General features: G+C 37.1%; 2 protein-coding genes across 2 annotated transcripts; both read left to right on the top strand.

Annotated features, from left to right (window-relative positions):
• The first annotated feature begins 1261 nt into the window (after positions 1-1261).
• LOC103756702 (interstitial collagenase) lies at positions 1262-6766 on the top strand. Its single transcript, XM_025894973.1, has 9 exons — positions 1262-1428; positions 1747-1895; positions 1986-2111; positions 2826-2987; positions 3354-3471; positions 4142-4275; positions 5304-5463; positions 6345-6445; positions 6666-6766. Exons 1-9 carry the CDS (start codon positions 1277-1279, stop codon positions 6764-6766), a joined length of 1203 nt encoding a protein of 400 aa, XP_025750758.1. The 5' UTR covers positions 1262-1276.
• A 5441-nt stretch (positions 6767-12207) lies between these two features.
• LOC103756703 (matrix metalloproteinase-27-like) lies at positions 12208-19187 on the top strand. Its single transcript, XM_008922763.4, has 10 exons — positions 12208-12366; positions 12729-12967; positions 13582-13730; positions 13821-13949; positions 15750-15911; positions 16082-16205; positions 17063-17193; positions 17420-17579; positions 18789-18892; positions 19087-19187. Exons 1-10 carry the CDS (start codon positions 12208-12210, stop codon positions 19185-19187), a joined length of 1458 nt encoding a protein of 485 aa, XP_008921011.4.
• Positions 19188-22300: the final 3113 nt, after the last annotated feature.

The following is a 22300-nucleotide window of genomic DNA, read 5'->3' as shown; positions in this document are numbered from 1 at the left end:
GCATGAGTCAGGCTGTCACTGATTTACTATTAGCTATATAAACAAAGCTGAGAAATGTGTCCGGTAGCTCAGGAAAGAAACTGAGGCAGAGAACCTTGGACGAAGATGAAGACTCTTTCACTTCTTCTGTCGTTATATGGAGCAATCTCCTCTGCTTTTCCTGTGGCCCCAGAAGCAGAAGATGAAGGAAAAACCCTAGAGCTTGTAGAGGTAAATATTTTTTCAGTGCATTTCAAAGGGTAGTCTTTGGGATAATTATAATTGTAACTCACAGAATATTGCTTGAAATTAAAGATTTACCATTTTGCAGAGGTTCCAAGAGAAAGCTTTCCCAATCAATCTAGAAAATGTGTGAAAATTATATGGAAATTTTTTACCCAAAAGTCATCTGAATATTGCATATTTCACTTTTGGTGTTTCCAGTAAAACAACAAAACTTCTGAAGCATGAGTTCTAGCAGCAAGTTCTGTGGCTCTGCAGAAACAGTCAAATTCAGTAACAATATGAGTTTCCGAATGTGCTTTGAAACTTGTAATATGACTGGTCTTAATAACATAAAGAAGGAAACTTGCTTGAAGTAGACGTGTTGCAATGTTTGGCTGAATAGATCTTTCATGGAATATTTTGGAAAAAGGGACATCTATGAGAAATACAGCACTCACATAGACACAACACTATTTGTTGTAGACAAAAGTGTTGAAATTTAGTAGAGACCTGAGTTTCTACTATCATATTTTGGAACTAAAAATAAAAGGCATGATTTGCCAAGTCTGACTCTCTGTTAGTAATCACCTGCTTTCGTGGGAGACCTGGTTGTTTGGAGTATCACTGCCAATCTTGATTTCCTTGAATGAGACCAGATATAAGCTTCCTCATAAATTTTGCTGTTAGAGGGACATGATAAATAATGTGGGAGTATTTATTAATAGTAAATATGAGATTTTCAAGACATTTCTTCATATATTCCATCAGTGAAACAAGAAATTCAGAAAACTATAGCAAAATGGTAAATTATTCCTGACTCCTCACACCACTTCCTGGAGAAAATAGGTTGTTTTTACTCCTGGTAAACACAGGGCAAGTCGACATTGGAATAGTTCATGATTACTCAGAAAATTTTAGTGTGACCCAAGACAGTACTGATATGACACAATGCTCTTCTTTTTTTAAAACTCTGATTCAGAGTTATCTAGAGAACTTCTATGACCTTCAAAGGGATAGAAATCTTCATTTAAGAAGCCATGGTGAAAATCTCCTTGCTGCAAAGCTCAAGGAAATGCAGTCATTCTTTGGACTACGAGTGACTGGGAAACCTGATCTTGACACTTTGGAGATGATGAAAAAACCCAGATGTGGTTTACCTGATATAGGGCAATATGTGTTCACAGCAGGGAATCCCAAATGGAAAAGAAATAATCTGACATACAGGTAATATTTCCTAATCTGAATCAAAAAGATCTTATTCAAAAAATCTAGCACCCCAACTTTGGGGTGCGGGGGGTCTGAAGTAATTATACTATGGCATATATGGACATATAGAGTGATTGATTTCTAGAAGACACACTCTGGAAGGCAGTATCTAAACTGAAGCCATTATTGATTTTCATTCACAAAAGATACGTCTAAGATTTTTTACTTTTTCACAAGTTATTATTTTTCAGCTAAAATGCTGAAGTTCAGGGAAAATGCTGAAATTTCAATGAAATTCTTAACAATATATTATTATGTGTTGGTTTTTCTTTGAAGAATTTTGAATTACACCCCAAAGATGACAAAAGCTGATGTAGATGAAGCAATCCGAAAAGCTATCAGTGTCTGGAGCAACGTAACACCACTGACATTCCAAAGGGTTGAGGACAAAGAAGCAGATATAATGATTTCTTTTGCTTATAGAGGTAACAATGATAACTTTGCGTATTCAATAGCCATCTGCAGTCATAGGAGCAATTTAGGATTTTAACTGATTTTTTATATCTTCATTATAGACCACCGTGACAATTCTCCTTTTGATGGTCCTAATGGGCAGCTGGCTCATGCATTCCAGCCTGGTGAAGGTATTGGTGGGGATGTGCATATTGATGAGGAGGAAGCTTGGACAAAAGATGGAAGAGGTAAGGATTTCGTAACTGGATTCATTTATATAGTTTTACCCTGGATGTTCTTAGCTCAGGCAATGCTTATTATTTCATGAACTTGACTACAGGCAGAGAAGTGAGCAAAAGAGACAGAATGTGGCCTTTTTTTTTTAGGTATTACCTTGCAGAAAATAGGGGTTTAGGTTACAATCGTTTATAATGGCATATAAACATTTAGTTCATAATGGTTTATAATAATTTTAAAGTCAGCATTTTAAAATACCTTTTTTTCAGATGAAAGTCAAAACTTGCATACAAGTAGATCTGATGGGAGATTTCTCTAGGCAAATCCTTTCTCTTTCTTAACCTAGCACTTCAAAGTTTGGTGCTAACTAGGGTGGTCCAAGTATCACCAAAACTGTAATCTCAGTGTTTGTTTTGAAGTCATTTTTCTGTTGGATCACTGGCATGATCCTTGATCTGAGCAGTTTATGTGACAGCAGGAAAAACAGTTTGTGTTTAAGACACAAGAACACTAGAGAAAGGAAAATGAGACCACAATTAAGGTCAGACATTCTTTAGTTACTCTTCTGTTACAATATTTTTAAATTGTGATGTTGATAGGATTACTTACAATCTTTCTTGTACTTTTAGTGTATTTTAGGAGGAAGCGTAAGTGCTCCCTATTTAGTCGACCGTGCTAAATACTGAAATAGATTTTACCTTCTTTGTATGATTTTTATCCCACAGGCTACAATTTGTTCATTGTTGTTGCCCATGAGCTTGGCCATTCACTGGGTCTGTCTCATTCAAATGATCCTGGAGCACTGATGTATCCAGCTTACTCCTACACAGACCCCAATGAATTCCTTCTTCCCCAGGATGACATTGATGGCATTCAAGCCATATATGGTAAGAAAAAAAATATATTTATTTAATATTTCTACTTGAGAGGCTGATAAATGATAAAAGGAATGTATCAAAAATACATTTATTCCACCAAAATGAGATGTTTAACAGCTACTGAAAAGCAGATAACGAAAGAGAGAAAATTCCTGGAAGCTAACTTCAGCTGAAGTCCATTTCTGCAAAAAACTAATTTTGGAACTGATGAACGCAACCGATTTTACCAACATTAAAATCCTGTGTGTCATGACACTTACTTTAAAATTGTATCCCTTTTCATTCTCTGTAAAAAGAGTTCTTTGTGTCCTCACAGAACTTCTGAGCACTGTCTTTATATTTCTCCACACTAAACAATAAACATTCATCCTACAGGGCAGTCTAATGCTGCTGTGCAGCCAACAGGACCCGTAACTCCAGAAGCCTGTGACCCAAATTTGACATTTGATTCTATTGTTACCCTACGTGGAGAAATATTCTTCTTCAAGGGCAGGTAACAACAACAAGCATATATATTGCCCCTTTAAAAGGTTCAGTAATTTAAAAAATTCCACTAGGGGAAAAACTATCCTTCTGGAATCTAGTACAAAGAGAAGCACTAGAAAACTACTGTGTATTTACAGAAGCAAGAGTTCTCAAATCATTAGTCCTAAGAGCCCTAGTTGACAAGAGCAGGGACAGTGACAAGGGCTTGTAGGTTGTCTTCCAGCTATTCTACTACTGTGGCCACTGTGACAGACTTGTCTCTGAACTCCATTCAAGTAATGAGCAAGAGCGTTCATATGGCCCTCAGCAATGTGTCTGTGGGTCCCACACTCATCCGTGGGTCCCACACTCATCCTCAGTTAAGGAGCAGTGGCAGAACTGAAAGCATGGCAAGGTAGAAAGAGGTTTGTTAGGTGGTTACTGAACCTATGTCTGAGCCTTCTTGATATACAAAGAAATAGAAGACCTTGTATTGAACTTGCCTGATTTTTAGCATTTAACTGAGGTGCTAAAATAAAGAATTCTGTTGCTGTAGATTACCTTTATGTTCAGTGGAGGGGGAGTATTCACACCCAAGTACTCATCTCTCCTCTGTTACACTCCAGGAGCTGTAATAATTATTTTGCATTTATGATAGGAGTGGAATTATTTTATCACATAAATTTTGTTTAAAACAGATATATGCTGCGCAAACATCCTGCGAGGGTAGAGACTGAGCTCAATTTTATCTCACTGTTCTGGCCAACATTACCATCAGGAATTCAAGCTGCATACGAAAACATTGAAAAGGATGAAATTTTACTTTTTAAAGGTAATGGAATCTGAAATTCTCTACTTTTTCTGACCAGTTACTTCCTGCTCCTTTGCAAACTACGCAATTACAGAAGTCAAAGTGTTTTTTAAGGAAGTGAAACAGAGAATCTTACAATTCTGCAAGTAATTAAACCAGAGAATCATACTGCTGTAAGGGATCTCCAGAGGTCATAAACCTGAAAACTTGCCCCTCTGTTATACCTAATGCTCTGAAAAACAAGACATGAAAACAGCTACCCTTCCTCAGGTCTAGTTCTCTTCAGGTAACAGTACTTCACTTTGTGCAGAAGGATTTTTTGTGAATTCAATTGACAAATACAGGCCTTTTCACACTACTGTTACTGGTATGTTTGTTACATTTTGTGATATTTTTGGAAAAAAAACCTACCAAAAAAAATGTTAGAGGAAAAGAGTACTGTGAGAGGATAATTGTTCACTGAATTAAAAATCAGTCCTTTTTGTTAAAGGTCTCAAACACCCCTTAAATATCTCAAATAACTTTATTATATACATATTTAGGTACATGATATATTACCACATATAAATATGTTCATTGCACTTAAAATTACCAAAGCACTCTAATTAGATATATATGCTTTTCTTAATAGTTTAAACTGATGCATACTGACTAGTTTTCAAAATATTATATGATTCTCTAATCAAATAGTATATTGCAGGAATTTAATAAACTCAATAACCTAATCCAGTGTCAGTGGATTAACTGATCAAGCTCCAGCCTTCTCCAAGTTGTTATCCAGACAATTACTTTATATTCATTTCAAAAAAAATCTAGGGAAAGTTCTATCCATACACCTTATGATTCTAATGTTTTACTCCCAAAAACAAAAGATATTTCTGTTGTCTTCATGATGTAGTCCCAGTGTGAGAATTAGAAAAATTTTCGAAAGTAGAAAACTGAGAGGAATAATACTGACATCTAGACACATTATTTTCTGCACATCTATAACACAAGTAAATGCTGCTTATGAATAGCAAAACCAAATTAAATTTTCTTATATTTTTCAGAGGATAAATATTGGGTTGTCAGGGGATATGATGTTGCACGTGGCTATCCCAAACCAATCTACCACTTGGGGTTCCCAAAGACTGTTAAAAGAGTTAATGCAGCTTACAGTGATGAAACCACAGGAAAAACATACTTCTTTGTAGCTAACAGATACTGGAGGTAAGATTTTATGTTCGTTTACCAGAAGGCCTATTTTCATTTGTCCCTGGGGATTAATGTATTACTATAAAATCCAAGTGTAATGATGTTTAAAAAAGGTATATTCCACAAATTTAAATGTGATTTTCTAAAGCTTAAAAAAAACTAAGCATTTGCTAGAAAATGTCAACTTTACTATAGATTTTTTTTTTTTTTTTTGCTAAACATTGGATTCCTGTAGCAGGAATGTAATTGCTTGGAACTGAGTGAAGCAGCTGCTCAATTAAAGAGTGGTTTTCTATAAATTACTCACTTTTTCTCTATGACGGTGCTGCTGTTCCATGCAAATATATCCACTTTGAATTCACATTTTAAACAAAATGAATTGCTAATAGAGAGTGTTGTATTAAATTTCTCTATGAAGAAACATTCTCCAAATGTACAATTGGTTGTATTTCTAATTCAAGTACATGACAAATTTCAGAGAGCAACGTTGTTTAAGAAGTGAATCGCTGACACTAATTCAACAATGTTTCAGAACTGTGCTACTGTCTTCTTCTCCAAAGTTTTCTGTTCTGCTTTTATATTGAACTGGATATTCAGTGCCTGGAAATAAAAACTCTTTTATGTGCCAGTGATGGCTAAGGAAGGCTCTGCCAGTCCAGAAATACATTAAAACATTTCTGTGCTGTGTTCCCAAGGTCTCTGAGAACCTTGTTGCAAACTTTGCCATAAGCAGGATTTTCAAATCTCAGGACATTCATAATGTGAGAAACCTAATTTAGTTAATCTTTATAAGGCTTCTTAGTAACAGCAGAGTTGTGTACATGTACGAATTCACTTTTGACTTTCAAAATATTTTCTGCTTCCTCACAAATTATAATGGTGTTTCTTGTTCTAAGATATGATGAAAAGAAAAAATCCATGGATCCTGGTTATCCCAGGAAAATAGTCTCTGACTTTGGAAAAATTGGCAGAGTTGATGCTGCTTTCTGGAAAGATGGTGAGTAAAACATACCTTTAATCTGTGTTTACTTAAATATTTGGGCTTCTGTAGATAGAATAATTTTAAAAAGTTTTCAGAAAGCTGTCATTAACCTTAATGAGAAGGAAATGAAAAATATCAAGTATATATGGACAGCTTATAATGGACATGATTTATTTTTCCAAAATACTGAAAAAAGTCACCTCTGAAATATAATTGGATTAAATTTTACTTCTAGGCTATGTCTACTTCTTCCATGGAACAACTCAGTTCCAGTTTGATCCTCGTGCCAAACGGATTGTTGGACAAATGGAGAGCATCAGCTGGTTTAACTGTTAATTGCAATATTTTTTCATATGCACACCATATGTTTTTATGTCCTGCATTTTTCAGCATTACCTGACTACGGGGTCAGAATGGATTTCTGTTCAAATTCTGTAGAAGTATACTATTAACAATTATTTATTTTAAACTAAATACATTTATATAATTTATGGCAATTTCACCTGTTACTGTTAAGTTCCCAAATAAATTATGTTTCTCATATAATTGTGTCCTTTATGTCTAATTTGCCCTAATGCTCAAGAGCCAAGTCTAACTTCCAAACACTAAAAAAATGTATTCTGGCAGGAAATGGCAAATCTTTTTTCCCCAAAGACAGAGAAAGGGGCAGACAGCTGTCTCTGAATTTCATCAACCCACACAAACCCTGGTTAAAACCTGATGGGCAATTAGACCAGTTGGAGCTCATTATCATCAGTGTACAAGTCTAATTCCACCCTCAGTTCCTCTCTCCCCAACTTCCACTCTTAGCCTACTCTCTGGGGTGTATGTCTTTGCAGCTGTAGGCAGAGGGGTGTGATGTGTGTGGGGTGTGTGTTCTTATATTTTTGGGTTTAGAAACTGGTTTCAAGGCTGGAATTGTAGATTAGAAAGGACCCCTGAGATCACTGAAGCAAGTCTCTTGCTATCACAGGTAGTCACTTCATATAACGAACACATAAACCTCTTTAATCAGGGACCTTTCAAGTGCTTACTACTCCAGGAGTTAGTAAATCCCTCCTAATTTCAGTGGGTAAAAGAATAAAAAATTTGCTTAAAAAATGAAAATTCTTGGCCAAAAATACTTCAGATGAAAAAATTCATGAAAAAGACGACTTCCAGCTTAACCATATTTTTTGCAAATACCCTCAATTAAAATGGTTTTTGAAGGGTTATCCACTTTCTCTTTAATCTTTGTAGCTCAGCTGATAACAACAAAAGACATATGACCAACACAAAATGTGTTATCTTGTATAACACCTGCATTATTCAACATGTTTCAGAAGAAGGTTTGAGATTACTGTAATAGAAGTAATTATATTTGAGAAAAGAATGTGCAACCTCATAAAAATATATGTTTCATTTTTTTCATTACTTATCTGTCTGTATTTGAAACCTATTAAATTATATCCTTCATAAATAAAGAACAGACTAGGTAGTTCTTATGTTTAATAAATTTGGGGGTAAAAGTTAATCTAAATACTATTCAAAGATAATAAATTGTATAGTTGAAAATTAACTTGATTATATACTTTATAACACCTAAGAAAATATTATAAAATAATAAAAATAAAAATAAATTACAGCAAATCAAAGGCTTTAATTAAAAGTCAACTTATGTGAATCCTGTTCTCACAAGGTATTGTAGGTACCAATTCTCTAATTTCAAACCTTTGTAGCAATGCTATTTAAATGTATTTTCTTAAGTAAGCCAGTACTGCTGAACTAACAATGACAATTAAACCAAAAATTGATTGGGAAGTATATAAATCTAAATAGATCATGTTGGTATTTTTAGCAAGGAAGATTTACAAACATAACACAAGGTTTACAAGGAAAGATAATATTTCTTAATAGAAAAATTATATATTAAAAATTAAAAACTGGGAGCACATGTCCCCTACAAATATGATGTAGAAACAGAAGATCTCAAGGCAATGCCAAAAGAGCTCCTCAGATTTAGAGCAGAATGTTAATCCCTCTCTAGAATAAAGAAGTAGTGTGTAGTCATGGGGCAGAGAAATGTTAAGTGGGAGACAAGGGGTACGGAAGTGGTTATGTTTTAGAGGAAAGAAAGATAAAGAGTAATTTACAAACCACGGAAGATAAAGAAGTTAAAAAGAGGATGGAGATTCTAATGGCATATTTTTAGCCATGCCTTTTGGTATCCTGTGAAGTTCTTATTTTTAGTTGCCAGACACATTTTTGAAATCGCTTTGCGTTATTTCCCAATTGCAGGAAGACCAAGAGCTCAAAATGAAGTGATGTCTTTGTGAGAAATGTTACCTGTGCTTATGTGAGTGAATATTTCCTCTGCCTTCATGAGAGTGGTGATTGCTCCATCCCAGCCACACCATTAGGAGGAGGGCACCTCTGGTACCAGTGACTCTTGTCTGCCTTCAGGCACATACTTTCAGTAATTTGGAATCCAGGTGTTGTTTCCAACTCAGTCCACACAATCACCTACCATTTTTTTACTCCTTTTTAATAAGTTTACAGTCCTATTTGTAATTACTGTACTATGTTAAAGCACTGTACCACTCCCTACTGTCTTGTTACAGGTTTAGTGTGTAATCATAGCCCCTATAATTACTATCTGAGACAGATTTGCCCAGACAGGAATTCAATTCCCTAAATGTGTTTAGTGCATTTGAGGTGCTTTAGGGTATCCAAGCAACCCATGCAGGTATGAAACAGGATTTCTGGGAGATCATCACTTACCGAAGTCCCACAGAGCCTGTACTGTCTCTAGGGACTTATTCTCAGGTTGTTGAATCCTGCTCTCATAGGCTGTAGTCTTTGCTAAAGGTTTGTCAAAGGTCAGAGAGATTATCTGACTTTTGTCCCATGTTTTTCATTCAGCTTGAATAATGATTCAAGTTTGTTGACTCCATGGAAGGATTGAGCCTGAAAAGTAGTGGCTCGGATACCTGAACAGTTCTCTAGTGCCATTAAGGTACCTGAAGGTTTCCAGTTGGCTTCCAACCACCAGTCTAGAAGCCACACGTCCCCTCTAGGTTCTGGATCACAGACACCAGACCTGTGTCAATGTCTTAGGTTCACTAGACTGTCTCAAAAGCACAACAAATCACATTTTAGGCAGCTTAATTGCTGCCCAAGTGTTTTCATCTGATCAACTTAGGTTGTCACCACAGTCAATGGTGTCTGTTAAAACATTTGGTGAGCTCCTGAGAGCATCCTACTAAGGTTTACTTCCTACATGTGGTGAGATGAAATGCTCTCTAAATGCCATTTGACCACATTGATTAGATTTCTGTTGATATAATGCAAGCTTAGACAGTTAACTCACAGACACCCACATTGTGAACAATTAGGAATGTTGAATCCCTGCTGGTATTTGTTAAGATCACCACAATGCAGCAGTATTGCTGACTCCTGTGATGCTCTGTATAATGTCACCTGGTACTACTGATGTGATGAGGACAGGCAGTGACCTCTCTGGATTAAAACATAGATCACATTGCTGCTGTCTGGATAAAACCAATTCTAAGGGGAGAAAAGAAGTCATGATGCAGGTCAATATCCACCAGCTCTAACAAATGTCAAAGATAAGCATTAGGAAACTACAGCCAGAAGTTGCCTATACAAAGCATTAGGAAACCGTAACCAGAAGCAACTTATACAGCTTCTTCTTTTCCCAGGCCTCAAGACCAGCTATAGGGGTATTTGTGAAACATTGCTTGCAAAAAAAACATATTCAGGTCTTTTTCCCACGGGCAGCGGGAACTGGCTGCTATGTAGGTGGCCAAGTTGCAAAACCTTGGTACCGCTTTGTGTGATGTAGACCTCCATCACCTGTCACTCAAATGTCTTCTGAGCAAACACTAATGTTAGTTGAAACTAGGAAATGTGGACTAAATTAGTTGTTTCGATGAAGACAGAGGTCAGATCATCCTATTCTAAGGTAGTTGGTTGAATCACTCTCCAGAGATATGTATTTCTCTGTTTTCTATAGAAGAATGCTTAACTAATAAATGCATAAAGTTAGATGCAGTTGATCTTAACCTAGCTGCTCTCATTGTCTCTATCCTTCTACTGCTACATGGCAGACAAGCTGTGGGGATCTGATAGCCAGCCACAGTGGGTAGAAAGATAATCACTTCTCCCAGTTCACATCAAATCTGCTCGTAGTGTTTGATTTTTATATAAAATAAAATTAGTATCAGCCAAAACATGTTTTTTCAAAAATGTGTTCTAGTGCCATTGGAAAATGCATTTGATGCAAAAGCCACTGAGCAGGTTTTTTTTGTCTTTCATGGCGTATGCATGTACACGGTCAGATGGCAGCACCATGGTCATTCCTTCTAGATTTGAAACCTTTGAGACAAACAAACATATCCATTAGAAAACATAAGACAGGTCTCAAAAAAGAAAGTTTGTACTTCTGAAAAAATGCACACATCATTTCCAGTATCGGCTCAGTTGAGCTCTCTATCTCAGAACAACTGTTGTTATAGGTTGTACTTCAGTTACAGAACTGAATGGGATCCATACAATGCAATGATAATAAAAACAAATCAAGGGAAGGGTTTGATTATTTTTTTATTGTAGCTGAGAAATGCCATTGACAAATAAGTTTAACTAACGAGGCTATTAAGATGGAAAAATCTATCATTAACACCTCCATCTGGAGAAAAATTGGCTGCAAGTGACAGTAAAAAAGCCAAAAACAGGGAAGAAAGGATTTTCTGAAAAAGCCACCGTCTGACATGAAGGCATTTCTTACAACTGTTTTGTAAAAGTTGGGTACATGCTGTCAGAGCTCCTCTGAGGTGCCAAACACCTTCAGCTCCCTTTGCTGCCAGCGGATGAGGAAGATGCTTGGCTGGCACAGGGTGAAATCCCATAATCTGTCACAGCTTGTGTGACTTTTGAAACTTCCCTTATTCTGAATTACTTAAGACAGGAAATAATCATATCCCCTGCGGCTAATGTGGTTAAACTGAAAAAAAACTTTTGTGATGAAAGAACTTTGTGATAGATAAAAGATATATAGATAGATAGACAGATAGATAGATAGATAGATAGATACATGCATACATACATACATACATACATATGTGCAGACAGAGATACAAGATTATTCACATTTTTTAGGCTGGATTTATAAGGTAAAATCTTTTTCATTTACTTATATCTTGGATTCCACTGTATAATTTAAAGGAAACACCCCTTTTCAAAGGGTTGCAGGGAAGAGGTGGGGAGTTATTTTGCATTTTCATCCATTTTCCAAAACACTTTATGAATCAATTTTAAAAGAAAATTTTCTGCTTACAGTAATTTCTGCCAAAGTTTTAATTATTTTTTTTTAATGGGCTTCATATCTCCCGCACAACTTTCATTTTCTAGGTTGCTAATGGTTAAGAGCCCTTCTACATTTTGTGGCCCCATTTCACACAGCTGGGTCAGGACAGGTTTTGCATTTTTTCACCATTTTATCTGGCATGAAATTGCTCAGGTTTTCTAAGTCAGTGTAAAATAACTAAAACTGAGTGCTGGTTTTCAAATTGTAGCCAAGCTGCTTGGGCGTGTTCAAGTACTAACTGACTTCAGATGACTGAGAAATCGGATGGGTTTAATTAAGTTTTATTATGTTAGTCAGCACAGAGTTATAGCATGTGTGGAGGTAAACAGAGCGTGATAAAGTCTGAGTCAGCATACAGTTAACTCTACAAAGCACCCCATAACTGTACGAACTGAGTGGGATATGAGAAAGTATGCACACAGAGAGGAAAGCAGACTGCTCTCCTACCAGGACAGGAAAGAGAGTAAGAATGAAGGATCTTTCATTTTGGCTTTTAACATGTGCAGCTGTTTCTAATGCTCTTCCCAGCCACCCAGAGAAAGACAACAAAGAAGATGCAAAGCTTGTACAGGTAACTGCATTGTCCGTATCTGAGATCTATTGAGCCCTCTATTTTTAGATATAATCTGTGTGTTCCAGCTGCACAGAAAACTTACTTTCTTTCTGAGACAATGTTATTGCATAGAAGGCTGTTGTCCAAACTTTACTAAAATAGGGTAAATTTTTACAAACTGGAAATGTCAAGTAAGTAAGAGTCAGGGACAATCTCATCTGTTTCTTTTTAGCTGCAAACTGCAGGAAAATATCTGTGATGCTGCAAAATCACAAGTAGAAGATTTTACCATCAAAGTATGCAAACATATCAGTCCAAAGGTATTTGTTTATGAAACAGATCAAAATGTGAAATGTGTTTGTTTTTTTTCTTTTCACTAGGACTATTTAAGTAAATTCTACACTGTTGAACCAGATCCAAATCTACTTGGATGGAAAATAAATGTTAAATCCACAGCTGAGAAACTTCAGAAAATGCAACAATTTTTTGGTTTGAAAGTGACTGGAAAACCAGATAACGAGTCATTGGAAATGATGAAGAAACCCAGGTGTGGAGTTCCTGATGTGGGTCTCTATGGTGTTACTCTGCCAGGATGGAAAAAAACCAAACTGACGTACAGGTGGTATTCCAGTAATTACTGTCTAAGTTTAAATTTTAGGTTTGTGGATGTCCACTTTTGTTATATTTAAGTATAACTTTTATAGCAATTGTTTACAGTTGGGAATACAAATATGTTTATCTTTCCCCAGCTTTTAGCTGTTCATACTCCTGAGAGGAATTTCTGAGAGTCAAGACGGGTGTTCCACATTTTCTGTGTCAACCACAGTGGTTTGCCTGCCCTGTATCACTCCTGACAAATATTTTGTGAGCCAAACGGAAACATCAACTGCACCCTGTACAAGCTCCATTATCTTCAAAATAAGATGAAGTTTATTTGTCACAGAATCCTGAGGAGATAACTTTCCTCATGCTCAAGTGACAACCTCCTGGCTAAGAGCCATTTTGAGAAAAAACTGATACTGTGTATTTATTATTATTTCATTATTATAATGAAAAAGACGTTGAACAGTTATCAAACATACCTCAAACTCGCTCAGTTCAAGATGAATCTTGGGAGCTATTGGTTTACAGGTTAAATTTCTTCTTATACATTTCTGTTCATCATCTTAAAAACATTAGGGGAATTTTTTCTGCAGATATTAGGTATTAATACTTAAACTCTCATAACCATAGAATTGTGAACTACACACCAGATATGAGCAAAGAAGATGTGGATAAAGCAATCCAGAAGGCATTTAAAGTGTGGAGTGCTGTTACCCCGCTGATTTTCACTCGTATTCATAAGGGAATAGCAGATATAATGATTGCTTTTGGGACCAAAGGTAATATGCTGACTGCATACGATGGTAAGATTAATTTATAGATTTTCCAGTTATCATAACATAATCTTGCTTCAACTTCATGTTATTTAGCTCATGGACATTGCCCTCGCTATTTTGATGGCCCCCTAGGAGTCCTTGCCCATGCCTTTCCACCTGGCAATGGTTTAGGTGGTGATGTACACTTCGATGAGGATGAAGATTGGACCACAGGTTCAGCTGGTAGGTCAAAAAAAAAAGGTTTCTGAAGTGTTGTGTGGATGAATAATTTCCTTTCTGATTTTATTTAAGTGAAAGAATAGACTGAGATGAAACGCAGCATCAACCATAAGAGCAGTTTGAGAATATTACAGGCCGTCCTCCAACCTGGATACTTATAATGACACAGACATAAACTCAGCCCGATCTACTCTAGTTCTACTCTAGTTCTTATTTAATACTGGTAAAAATACCAATGGGACAACACTTTTCAGGTAGGAGTGCTACAAACATGGCCACTTTTACCTGGGGGCTGGTAGGGCCTACCAGAGTTTCACAAATCAAGCTTTCTGACGTTTTCCCCTTTTGGTGAAAACCAAGCCTGGCAGAACCACAGACTGCAGAGGAAGCTTCGCAGCAGCCCTCAGAGGAGATCCCTATCACCTAAAAATCAATACAGCCACCAACGATAATGAAGAGTCTTCATTAATAATTCCAAGATAGGTTCAACTATAGGCAGCAGAGAGGGTAACACTGAGTACTCAACTATCTGACTGGGATTCATCTGCTCTGGGCTGGCCGTACAGCACATACAGCCTCTGATACATCTGTCAGTACACAGCTACATTATCCTTTTCTTATCCAGTTTTTGGGATGGAAAACTGCAGAGGGTAACTGCAGCAGGGGAATGAAGGTCATGCCACAGGAAGAGCAAGTAGCTAATGAGCAGGAAGGTCCTGTAAGAGCACTGCAAGAGGAGGAGAGTGTGGGTTAATTGTGATGGGAAAAAAACAAAAGGCATGAGGAGTGGACATGTCATGTGATAAAACAATGTTTTCCCCACATTGGGACTAAATGGATCAACCCCAGTTTTGCTGCTGTTCCTCAGCAGCACGGCTCCAGTGACCAGACATTGCAGAACTTGGAGAGTGCAGACAACTCGTGAGAGGGGGAGTCTGACTGGAAATATGTGTGGAAAAAATGAGGCTTTGTTTTGTTTGCTTTTTGAGAAACAAATATCTTGGCTTCAGCAAGCCTTTCTTGGGCAATCGATGACCAGTCCTGTGCTCTGCCACAGACTAGTGATCTTCACTAAGTCTGTCGACATTTTCTGTCTCTTGGTCTGCAGCGTAGATGATCATTCTTCCCCAATTCAGAAAGGTGTGTTACTTGGAGGGATGCATGTTGAAGGAAATTCCATTTTTATCTATTTACTGTGTTGACATATTTCATGGAGAATAAGCATGTATAAGGATAATATTTTAAAAATAGATTTTGTTTGACAAGGCTATAAAGAAACCGTATTCTTTAAAGTCCTAATGGTAGAAAGCTAAATCATTCTGCTAACATTTTATTTTTCCTTGTCTGTTCATGATCTCATCTTTCTTTCTCACATTTTAGAAGGGAGGGTGACAAATTTTGATGTGTGAAACTTTGATACCTGAAATGAGCATGGAGTGCGTTGTCCTACTCTAACCCTGGAGAGCTGTTAGTTTGATCTGACTCACTATCTAATCTGTTCTACCTCAGCCAGGAAACCCTGCCAGGACATTCTTCAGAGCTGCACCCACACTTACCTCCAGACATCTACTCATGCCACACACATACTTTCAGTAGCTAACAGAAAGAAAGAGAGTCAAAAGCCACTCCCTTGTAGTGGGGGAAGACCATAACCTTATCCTATAAAAAATATGTTCATGCATACCCCAGCGAATGTCAATACATTTTATGAAAACTGTCACTGAGCAGCAGCCTTGCTGTGATTGTATCAGCCAATTGCAGAAAAAAATTAGACTAATCTCTTCTCTCTATCAATTTCTTAAGGATTCAACTTGTTCCTCGTTGCTGCTCATGAGTTTGGGCATGCCCTGGGTCTCTCCCATTCTAATGATCAGAGGGCTCTCATGTTCCCCAATTATGCCCACAGCAGCCTCAGTGAATTTCCCCTCTCTCCAGATGATATAAGTGGCATTCAGTCCATTTATGGTGAGTAAAATCCATGGCTTTAAAAAAAAAATAAGCAGGAGAGAAATAATCTCTTTCATAAAGTTTCACCATAAAAATAATTGTATTCTTATATATTAAAAATGCATTTATATGTGAAAACCTTAACGTTTCTACAATTTGATGTATTCTTTCTAAAATGTCTCCCTCAGGATCACCACCAAATGCCCCAGATAAAAGGCCAACCACTCCTAACTCACCTAAAACCTGTGGCTCCCAAATGTCTTTTGATGCTATAACTACACTTAGACGAGAAGTCATTTTTCTAAAGCACAGGTAAATACTGAAATGCCATTTGTCTCTATGGAGTTTATTTTTTCTCGGTTTATACAAAAACTGAATACTTTTGTGGTTCATGTGGTTATGGGGTTTATAGTGAGACAAACAGATTTCACTTCATGGAAATAAAACTTTAAGCAAGTATGAATTATATTAATATTTTTACATGGTCCCCTGAAAAAACATGCTTTGTTTTTTTTCCAGAAAGCATCTCAATATCAATAAGACTTTATTCCCAAATGTGTAGATGGTCACACCAAGTAGTGACTTGAATAAATGCTGCAACTATTTCATAAGAATCATAGAAAGGTTTGTCTTGGAAGGTACCTTAAAGATCATCTAGTTCTAATCAGGAACACTTCCAATAAGACCAGATTGCCTTTCCAACCTGGCCTTGAACACCTAATTAAGTGTATAATTAATTTAACTCATTTAATTAATTAAATAAGAAATCAGTATGTTTGAAAATATAGTTGAGCCAATCTCTCCTCCAGTCATCTTTGCAAGCCCAAAGTCATCCAGGGAATTAATCTGGTTAGTAGCTTACAGAAAGGCTTATCTGGGATCCTATAACTCTCCTACTATATGGTACAACCTAAAATTTTCAGCTGCTTATAGCTGATCCCATTAATCAATCAGTACCAATGAGAAGGGTAATGCCAGAAAGAAGCCAGAATAAAAAACTCCACACTTACCATTGTGGAGAGTGTTTTCCTTTCTGACACATCAACCCAGGTTGCATTCCACTAACAAGAAAGAACTTGTAAATTACAACGTTTTTCACATTCTTTTGTACATGTAGAAATGTCTGTGGTTTATTATGTACTATAAAACCTGTTTCATATTTAAATCAGGCACTTATGGCGGGTCTATCCTGATAACTCAGAAGCTGAACGTGAATTAATTTCTGCCTTCTGGCCAACTCTGCCACCTGCTATTGAAGCTGCATATGAAAACATGAAAGATCAGATCCTATTTTTCAAAGGTGAAGTATGAGATTTTCTTTAATTTTTTCTTAACTTTAATTTTTTGGGAAGAAGGGAGGAAGAAAGAGTAGACATGTGGGCATAAAATTCACTTTTCAAATAAATAAGATAAAAATTTAGAACATTTCATCCAGCGTTCCTACAACCTACAAAAAAGGGGTGTATTTTTCCTTTTACTGTCTGAAAATGACAGGTGAAACTAAATATTTTTATTGCTTTTAACAGGCAATAAATTCTGGGTTATCAGCGGATATCAGGTATTGCTTGGTTATCCAAAGAATATCAACACACTGGGCTTCCCTAAAGGAGTCAAGAAAATTGATGCAGTTGTTTGTAATAAACATACGGGGAAGACGGACTTTTTCATAGGTGACAAGTACTGGAGGTAAGAAAGTGTCTCCAGAAAATAAAGGTCTGAAAGACAACCTTCTTCAGCAGAAGGCTGGCTGGGACAGCTTGTGTAGGCTTTCTCTGATTTCTGAAAAGTCCTGGATTATTTTACCCTATTTAGAAAAATAAAAGTGAGAGTTTCTTTCCCATCTTTGACTGACTAGCACTGGATTTTCAATGTCTCTCTTCTAAACCCTATTCCCAAACTGGCATGAGTGACTCCCAATACCGAAACACCAAGCAGGTGGAAGCAAAAGTCAGCTTTGGTAAGTTGATAGATTCTTTCTGTGTGCAAGAACAATGGCTGCAAAGGCCTTTTGCAGGCAACCAGGAGCATATGTGGGTCACACAGACTTTATCGTGACTAATTGTGGGGTTCCTCAGTGAGACATATGGTGTCAGCTGGATTTTGAGATTCATGTGGTTTCCTGCCCTCTGTTTTTGATTGTTTTGGAAAGATTCTTCACAGTATCTTGCATTGCTACTTTACTGCCTTGGTCACAAGACAATAGCATGCAAGAAAACCACAACACACATTTCTTACTTAATAACTCATTCTCTTAACCTCATGTCCCTGTGAAAAATATTTCTTGTATCCAAGGAGAAGTAAAACAAAGGCTAGCTTGTTTCCTTGTTTTTCTTTCCTGAGAGGGTTTCTCAAAACTGGAAGAACCTTTTAGATTTTCCTTTCAGCCCCCTTAATTCAGTTCCATCTCACAAAAATTGTCCTGGCTCAGTTAGGAACAACTTGATTGTTTTAGAAATAAGTCCGCTTCCTTTCCTCCATCTAAATCTGTAAGGTAGTAGAGGACTATCTACAATATTTTATCATTCTTATGATAAATATGTGCAGTTACTATAGCAGAAATTAATCTGTTCAGTTTCCATGTACTGTCTGTCACAACACTATCATTAGAGGAGGTAAATCTCATCCCCGCTGTCAAAAATGTGGGTCTTCCTTCAATTTTTCTTACTTCGGGTGCTTTTTTGGAGCTATATCTGCCTTTATGGGCAAACAAGTAGCAACCTCATGGAAAACACAACGGCCAGCATCCTGCAGATATTTCTGTGACCTAATAATACAACTTTCTGTGTGACCCCAGTGAAATCAGTCAAGCTGAAGATGGTGGGCATGTTTCAGCATCTGCTTAACTGTATGTCAAAACTCTGTGTAAAATTGCACATCCTCCTTCATATGATTTAGGTTTGATGAAAACAGCCAGTCCATGGAGGAGGGTTATCCTAGACTGACAGTCGATGACTTTCCAGGAATTAGCCAGAGGGTTGATGCTGTTTTTCAAAAGAAAGGTAAATGGAATGAGTTTTTAAGTAAAATCACTTTACTTCTAAAGATCATAAGTTCTGAAGTTATGATGAATATCATTATTGCTGTATCCTGCAAAAGACAGAAATTAAGAGATGCTCTCTTTTGTGTTCCCTGATTGTCAAAATGAAGCTATTTCTTGTATCCATAACATGATGCTTTGCTTTTTCATTTCCAGGATTATTCTACTTCTTCCATGAATTGAAACAGTGGGAATTCGACCCTATTGCTAAAAAGGTTATCCGAGAAATAAAGAGTAACAGTTGGTTTAACTGTTAATATCATTAAACTTTCTTACATTCAGCAAAAGACAATAATTCTGGTGATCTCAGAACTTGTTAATATATACAATACTATACGTACAGAAGAGGCAACAGGAGTCGTTTTCATTAATGGTTTTCATGCATTTTAATGAAAGAACATGTCAGCTCAAATTGTATCTCCAAAGGCTAGAACAAAACAGCATTTTTCACAAGTACAAAATGTACAACATAATTCATTAGTTTATACTCCAGAGGGGTTTTCAAATATTTTGTCAATAAACTGGTTTTGGTTGATGTCACTGTTTTCTGTTTCGTCTATTGAAGACAAACTATATTTCTGATGTGTGAAAGACTGTAGGTTAATGTGCTAATATCCTTCCAACATACAATGTTTGTATTTTGCTTCTTTTCTCTCCAAAGAGTGATCTTTTCTCTCCATCTGCACGAGCCAGGCTTTTCATTAGTCACTTGCTTTTCTGTCCTCTCTACTGTACTTCTCCTGTTCTTCAGCCGTTGCAGCCTTGTTCCTTTCACATTATAACAATATTTTGACATCAAAATCACCCTCCAGCCCCAGGGTCTAAATACAGTATCTCACCTGATAATCACCCTGATCTGCCTTTATAGCATAGCCAATTAGCATTTCATCAGTGGCCACTTTTTGTAAAGCTGTGAATGACATCCTTCACAGATCAGCTCTGTCCTATTAAAGAAATAGATTCAACTACAACGTCACAGAGCACAATCTTTGCTCCACTAACTCAAACCATGTGCTTCAAGTGAAAATACATCTGAGATTTAATGCATGCTGCCATTACACATGGATCAAACGGCTCACACAAGATGAGACAAAATCTATAGAGTTACAGTCATATCCTCTCCAGGTATTTATTTTACATTCAGTTCTGGAGACAGGCCCAGAACACACTGCCAAATGGCTGGCCATACTGCCTGCGTGGCTGGGTGTATTTGACCTCAGAATTGGTGTGTCCTCCTGTTCTCTGGTTCTCACATATTAGGCTGTTTAACACACCTGTTGCATGCTTGAGTAAAATATTTCTTTTTGCTACGTGCTTTTACAACAATGGACTTACCCCAACCTAACCTTTCCCACATAGTTTTGTGTAAACAGCAGGAGTACCATCATTTTGCTGCTATTGCCATGAGAAACCTGCAGGGTTTTTTCCCACCAGAAAACCAAAGCAGAGGCTTAAGTATGCTGTTTCACTGATTTACAAAACTAATCATGGTGAACACCATTACAATCTAATCCTTAACAAAACTTAACCTTAAATTAAGATGAAATGGTAGACATTTGAGTGAGATTCATCTGACTACTTACTGTTTAGCTACATATCTACATGAGTTAGGGAAGATCCCTGTACCGAAAGACAAGGGAGAAGTTCTCCACATTTCTCATATCATCTCATCTCGCTCAAAGACAAACAAGTGGGACAAACCAGTGGGACAAACCAGTGCCTTCAGCCCCCAGAGAAAACATCTCTTTGCAGATGAAGGCCAGTCAACTAGCTTAGAGTAGCTAACTTTCAGACAGATAAGTATTGGTGGAATTTATAATGTCTTTGATGGGTATCTTTCAGTTTTTACTCAGAATATATAAGTACATTCTATTTTTCTCCTCTACAATGTTCACTTTTTGGCAAGTTACCACAGCAGTTTTTTGTATCACCATAAGCCAGTGACAGAATTGTCTGAAGGCACCTACTCGGACGCCACTTGTCTGTGGAGTGATTGTGATATTCCACAAGACAACAGCAGGACATACTGGAGGCAGGTGGTATGGAGACAGTTCCTTACCTATTTCTGTATTTCCAGCCTTCTCTTCTTCATTTAGTTCAGCTGATGTCTGTATAGAAAGTACAGTCCAACAGCACAATCAGAGGCTGCCAAGTTATACCCAAGTGTTTATATTCAGAGGCAAGATTACTCTTTCAGACACTCTGTTCAGTGTGTAATACAATTTTAATTTAAGCTGCAAGAAACAGTTAATCATGGAGCCATCAAGGAGATTATTCAGTTCTTTGTAATACATGGGTAAATTCTTCTGTCTTCAGATACATAAACATGATTGTTTCTCTATGCTCCTTCTTTTCTCAGGTCAAACATTGCTTCATAATTTATATAAATACTTTGTCTTAAGGAAAGTTAATATTTAACAGTGAAATGCTGTTACTGAAGTTTTCTGACTGGCAGCTTTGGCATTATGTTAAACCACACTGGGGAGTACGTTCACGGGTCACCTGCAAAAATAAATAAAGCAATGAGTATTGCTTTTCCTTTATTTGCAAAGAAGGCCTAAGAAATCATTCCTAACACAAAAAGACTTGACTTCTGATTAGCAATAACAGCTTGATCACTCAGTTTTCCCTCTTTTATTGCCACTTCATTGGAGTAATAGGAACCAGAATGGGAGTGTCAGAAGAGAAATTCAATAAGTGATGAGTGCTTAGTGATGGTCCTATCCCTCCATCTCTGCCAAGTACCTGGCCAACACGGGATTATGTCTTGCACCTCACCATATCCTCCCACAACCCTAAAGAGCTCCCAATACCACCTCCCCAGCACTCTTTTGTGCCACCTATAGCTCCTCATAATGCATGCCCCATACTACATTTAGGTATCTAGCTGAGTAATGCTGATTAGTTACCTGTGGGGTGACCAGCCACTGGCCCCACAGCCCAGTCGAGGGGTGAGTTATCTGCCTTGCCATTAATAGGTTTTTTTCTCCTCTAGCCAGCTGCTATTTACCACAAAACCTGTAGGAACTATGGAATTTCTGTTTGGCTTGGCTGAATTGGCCAATACCTTCAGTTGCAGCTGGACCAGATGGACACACACAAAAAAGAGGATCCCATGTGGTCAAGCTAAAATAATTTTCTTAGTGTTTTCATTAAATATTCTTCTTGCTTTCCTCTGCACATTTTCATTCAGTTTTGTAATATCATATTAACCCTATTGTTTACCAGAGGAGTTTGGAAGGGCAGACAAGGCAAGGCAGAAAAGACATATAAAACCAAAGAGAAAGCTAATCCAGTTGTTTCATATCACTAAGAAAAAAATGGTCATTTGTTTCTCATCCAATTAATGTTTTTTACCAGCTGTTTTTCA

This window comes from Manacus vitellinus, unplaced genomic scaffold (genome assembly GCF_001715985.3).
Source record: "Manacus vitellinus isolate BGI_N305 unplaced genomic scaffold, ASM171598v3 scaffold_2_pilon, whole genome shotgun sequence".
Classification (NCBI taxonomy): domain Eukaryota; kingdom Metazoa; phylum Chordata; class Aves; order Passeriformes; family Pipridae; genus Manacus; species Manacus vitellinus.
This window is presented reverse-complemented; position numbering and strand designations above follow the sequence as displayed.

Excerpts from the sequence above, each read along its gene's own strand:
- LOC103756703 (XM_008922763.4), top strand. The coding sequence starts at position 12,208 with ATGCACACAGAGAGGAAAGCAGACTGCTCTCCTACCAGGACAGGAAAG. Across the intron at positions 17,580-18,788 it reads ATAGGTGACAAGTACTGGAG|GTTTGATGAAAACAGCCAGT; the intron begins GTAAGAAAGTGT and ends CATATGATTTAG. Across the intron at positions 18,893-19,086 it reads TGCTGTTTTTCAAAAGAAAG|GATTATTCTACTTCTTCCAT; the intron begins GTAAATGGAATG and ends TTTCATTTCCAG.
- LOC103756702 (XM_025894973.1), top strand. The coding sequence starts at position 1,277 with ATGCAGTCATTCTTTGGACTACGAGTGACTGGGAAACCTGATCTTGAC. Across the intron at positions 4,276-5,303 it reads TGAAATTTTACTTTTTAAAG|AGGATAAATATTGGGTTGTC; the intron begins GTAATGGAATCT and ends TATATTTTTCAG. Across the intron at positions 6,446-6,665 it reads TGCTGCTTTCTGGAAAGATG|GCTATGTCTACTTCTTCCAT; the intron begins GTGAGTAAAACA and ends TTTTACTTCTAG.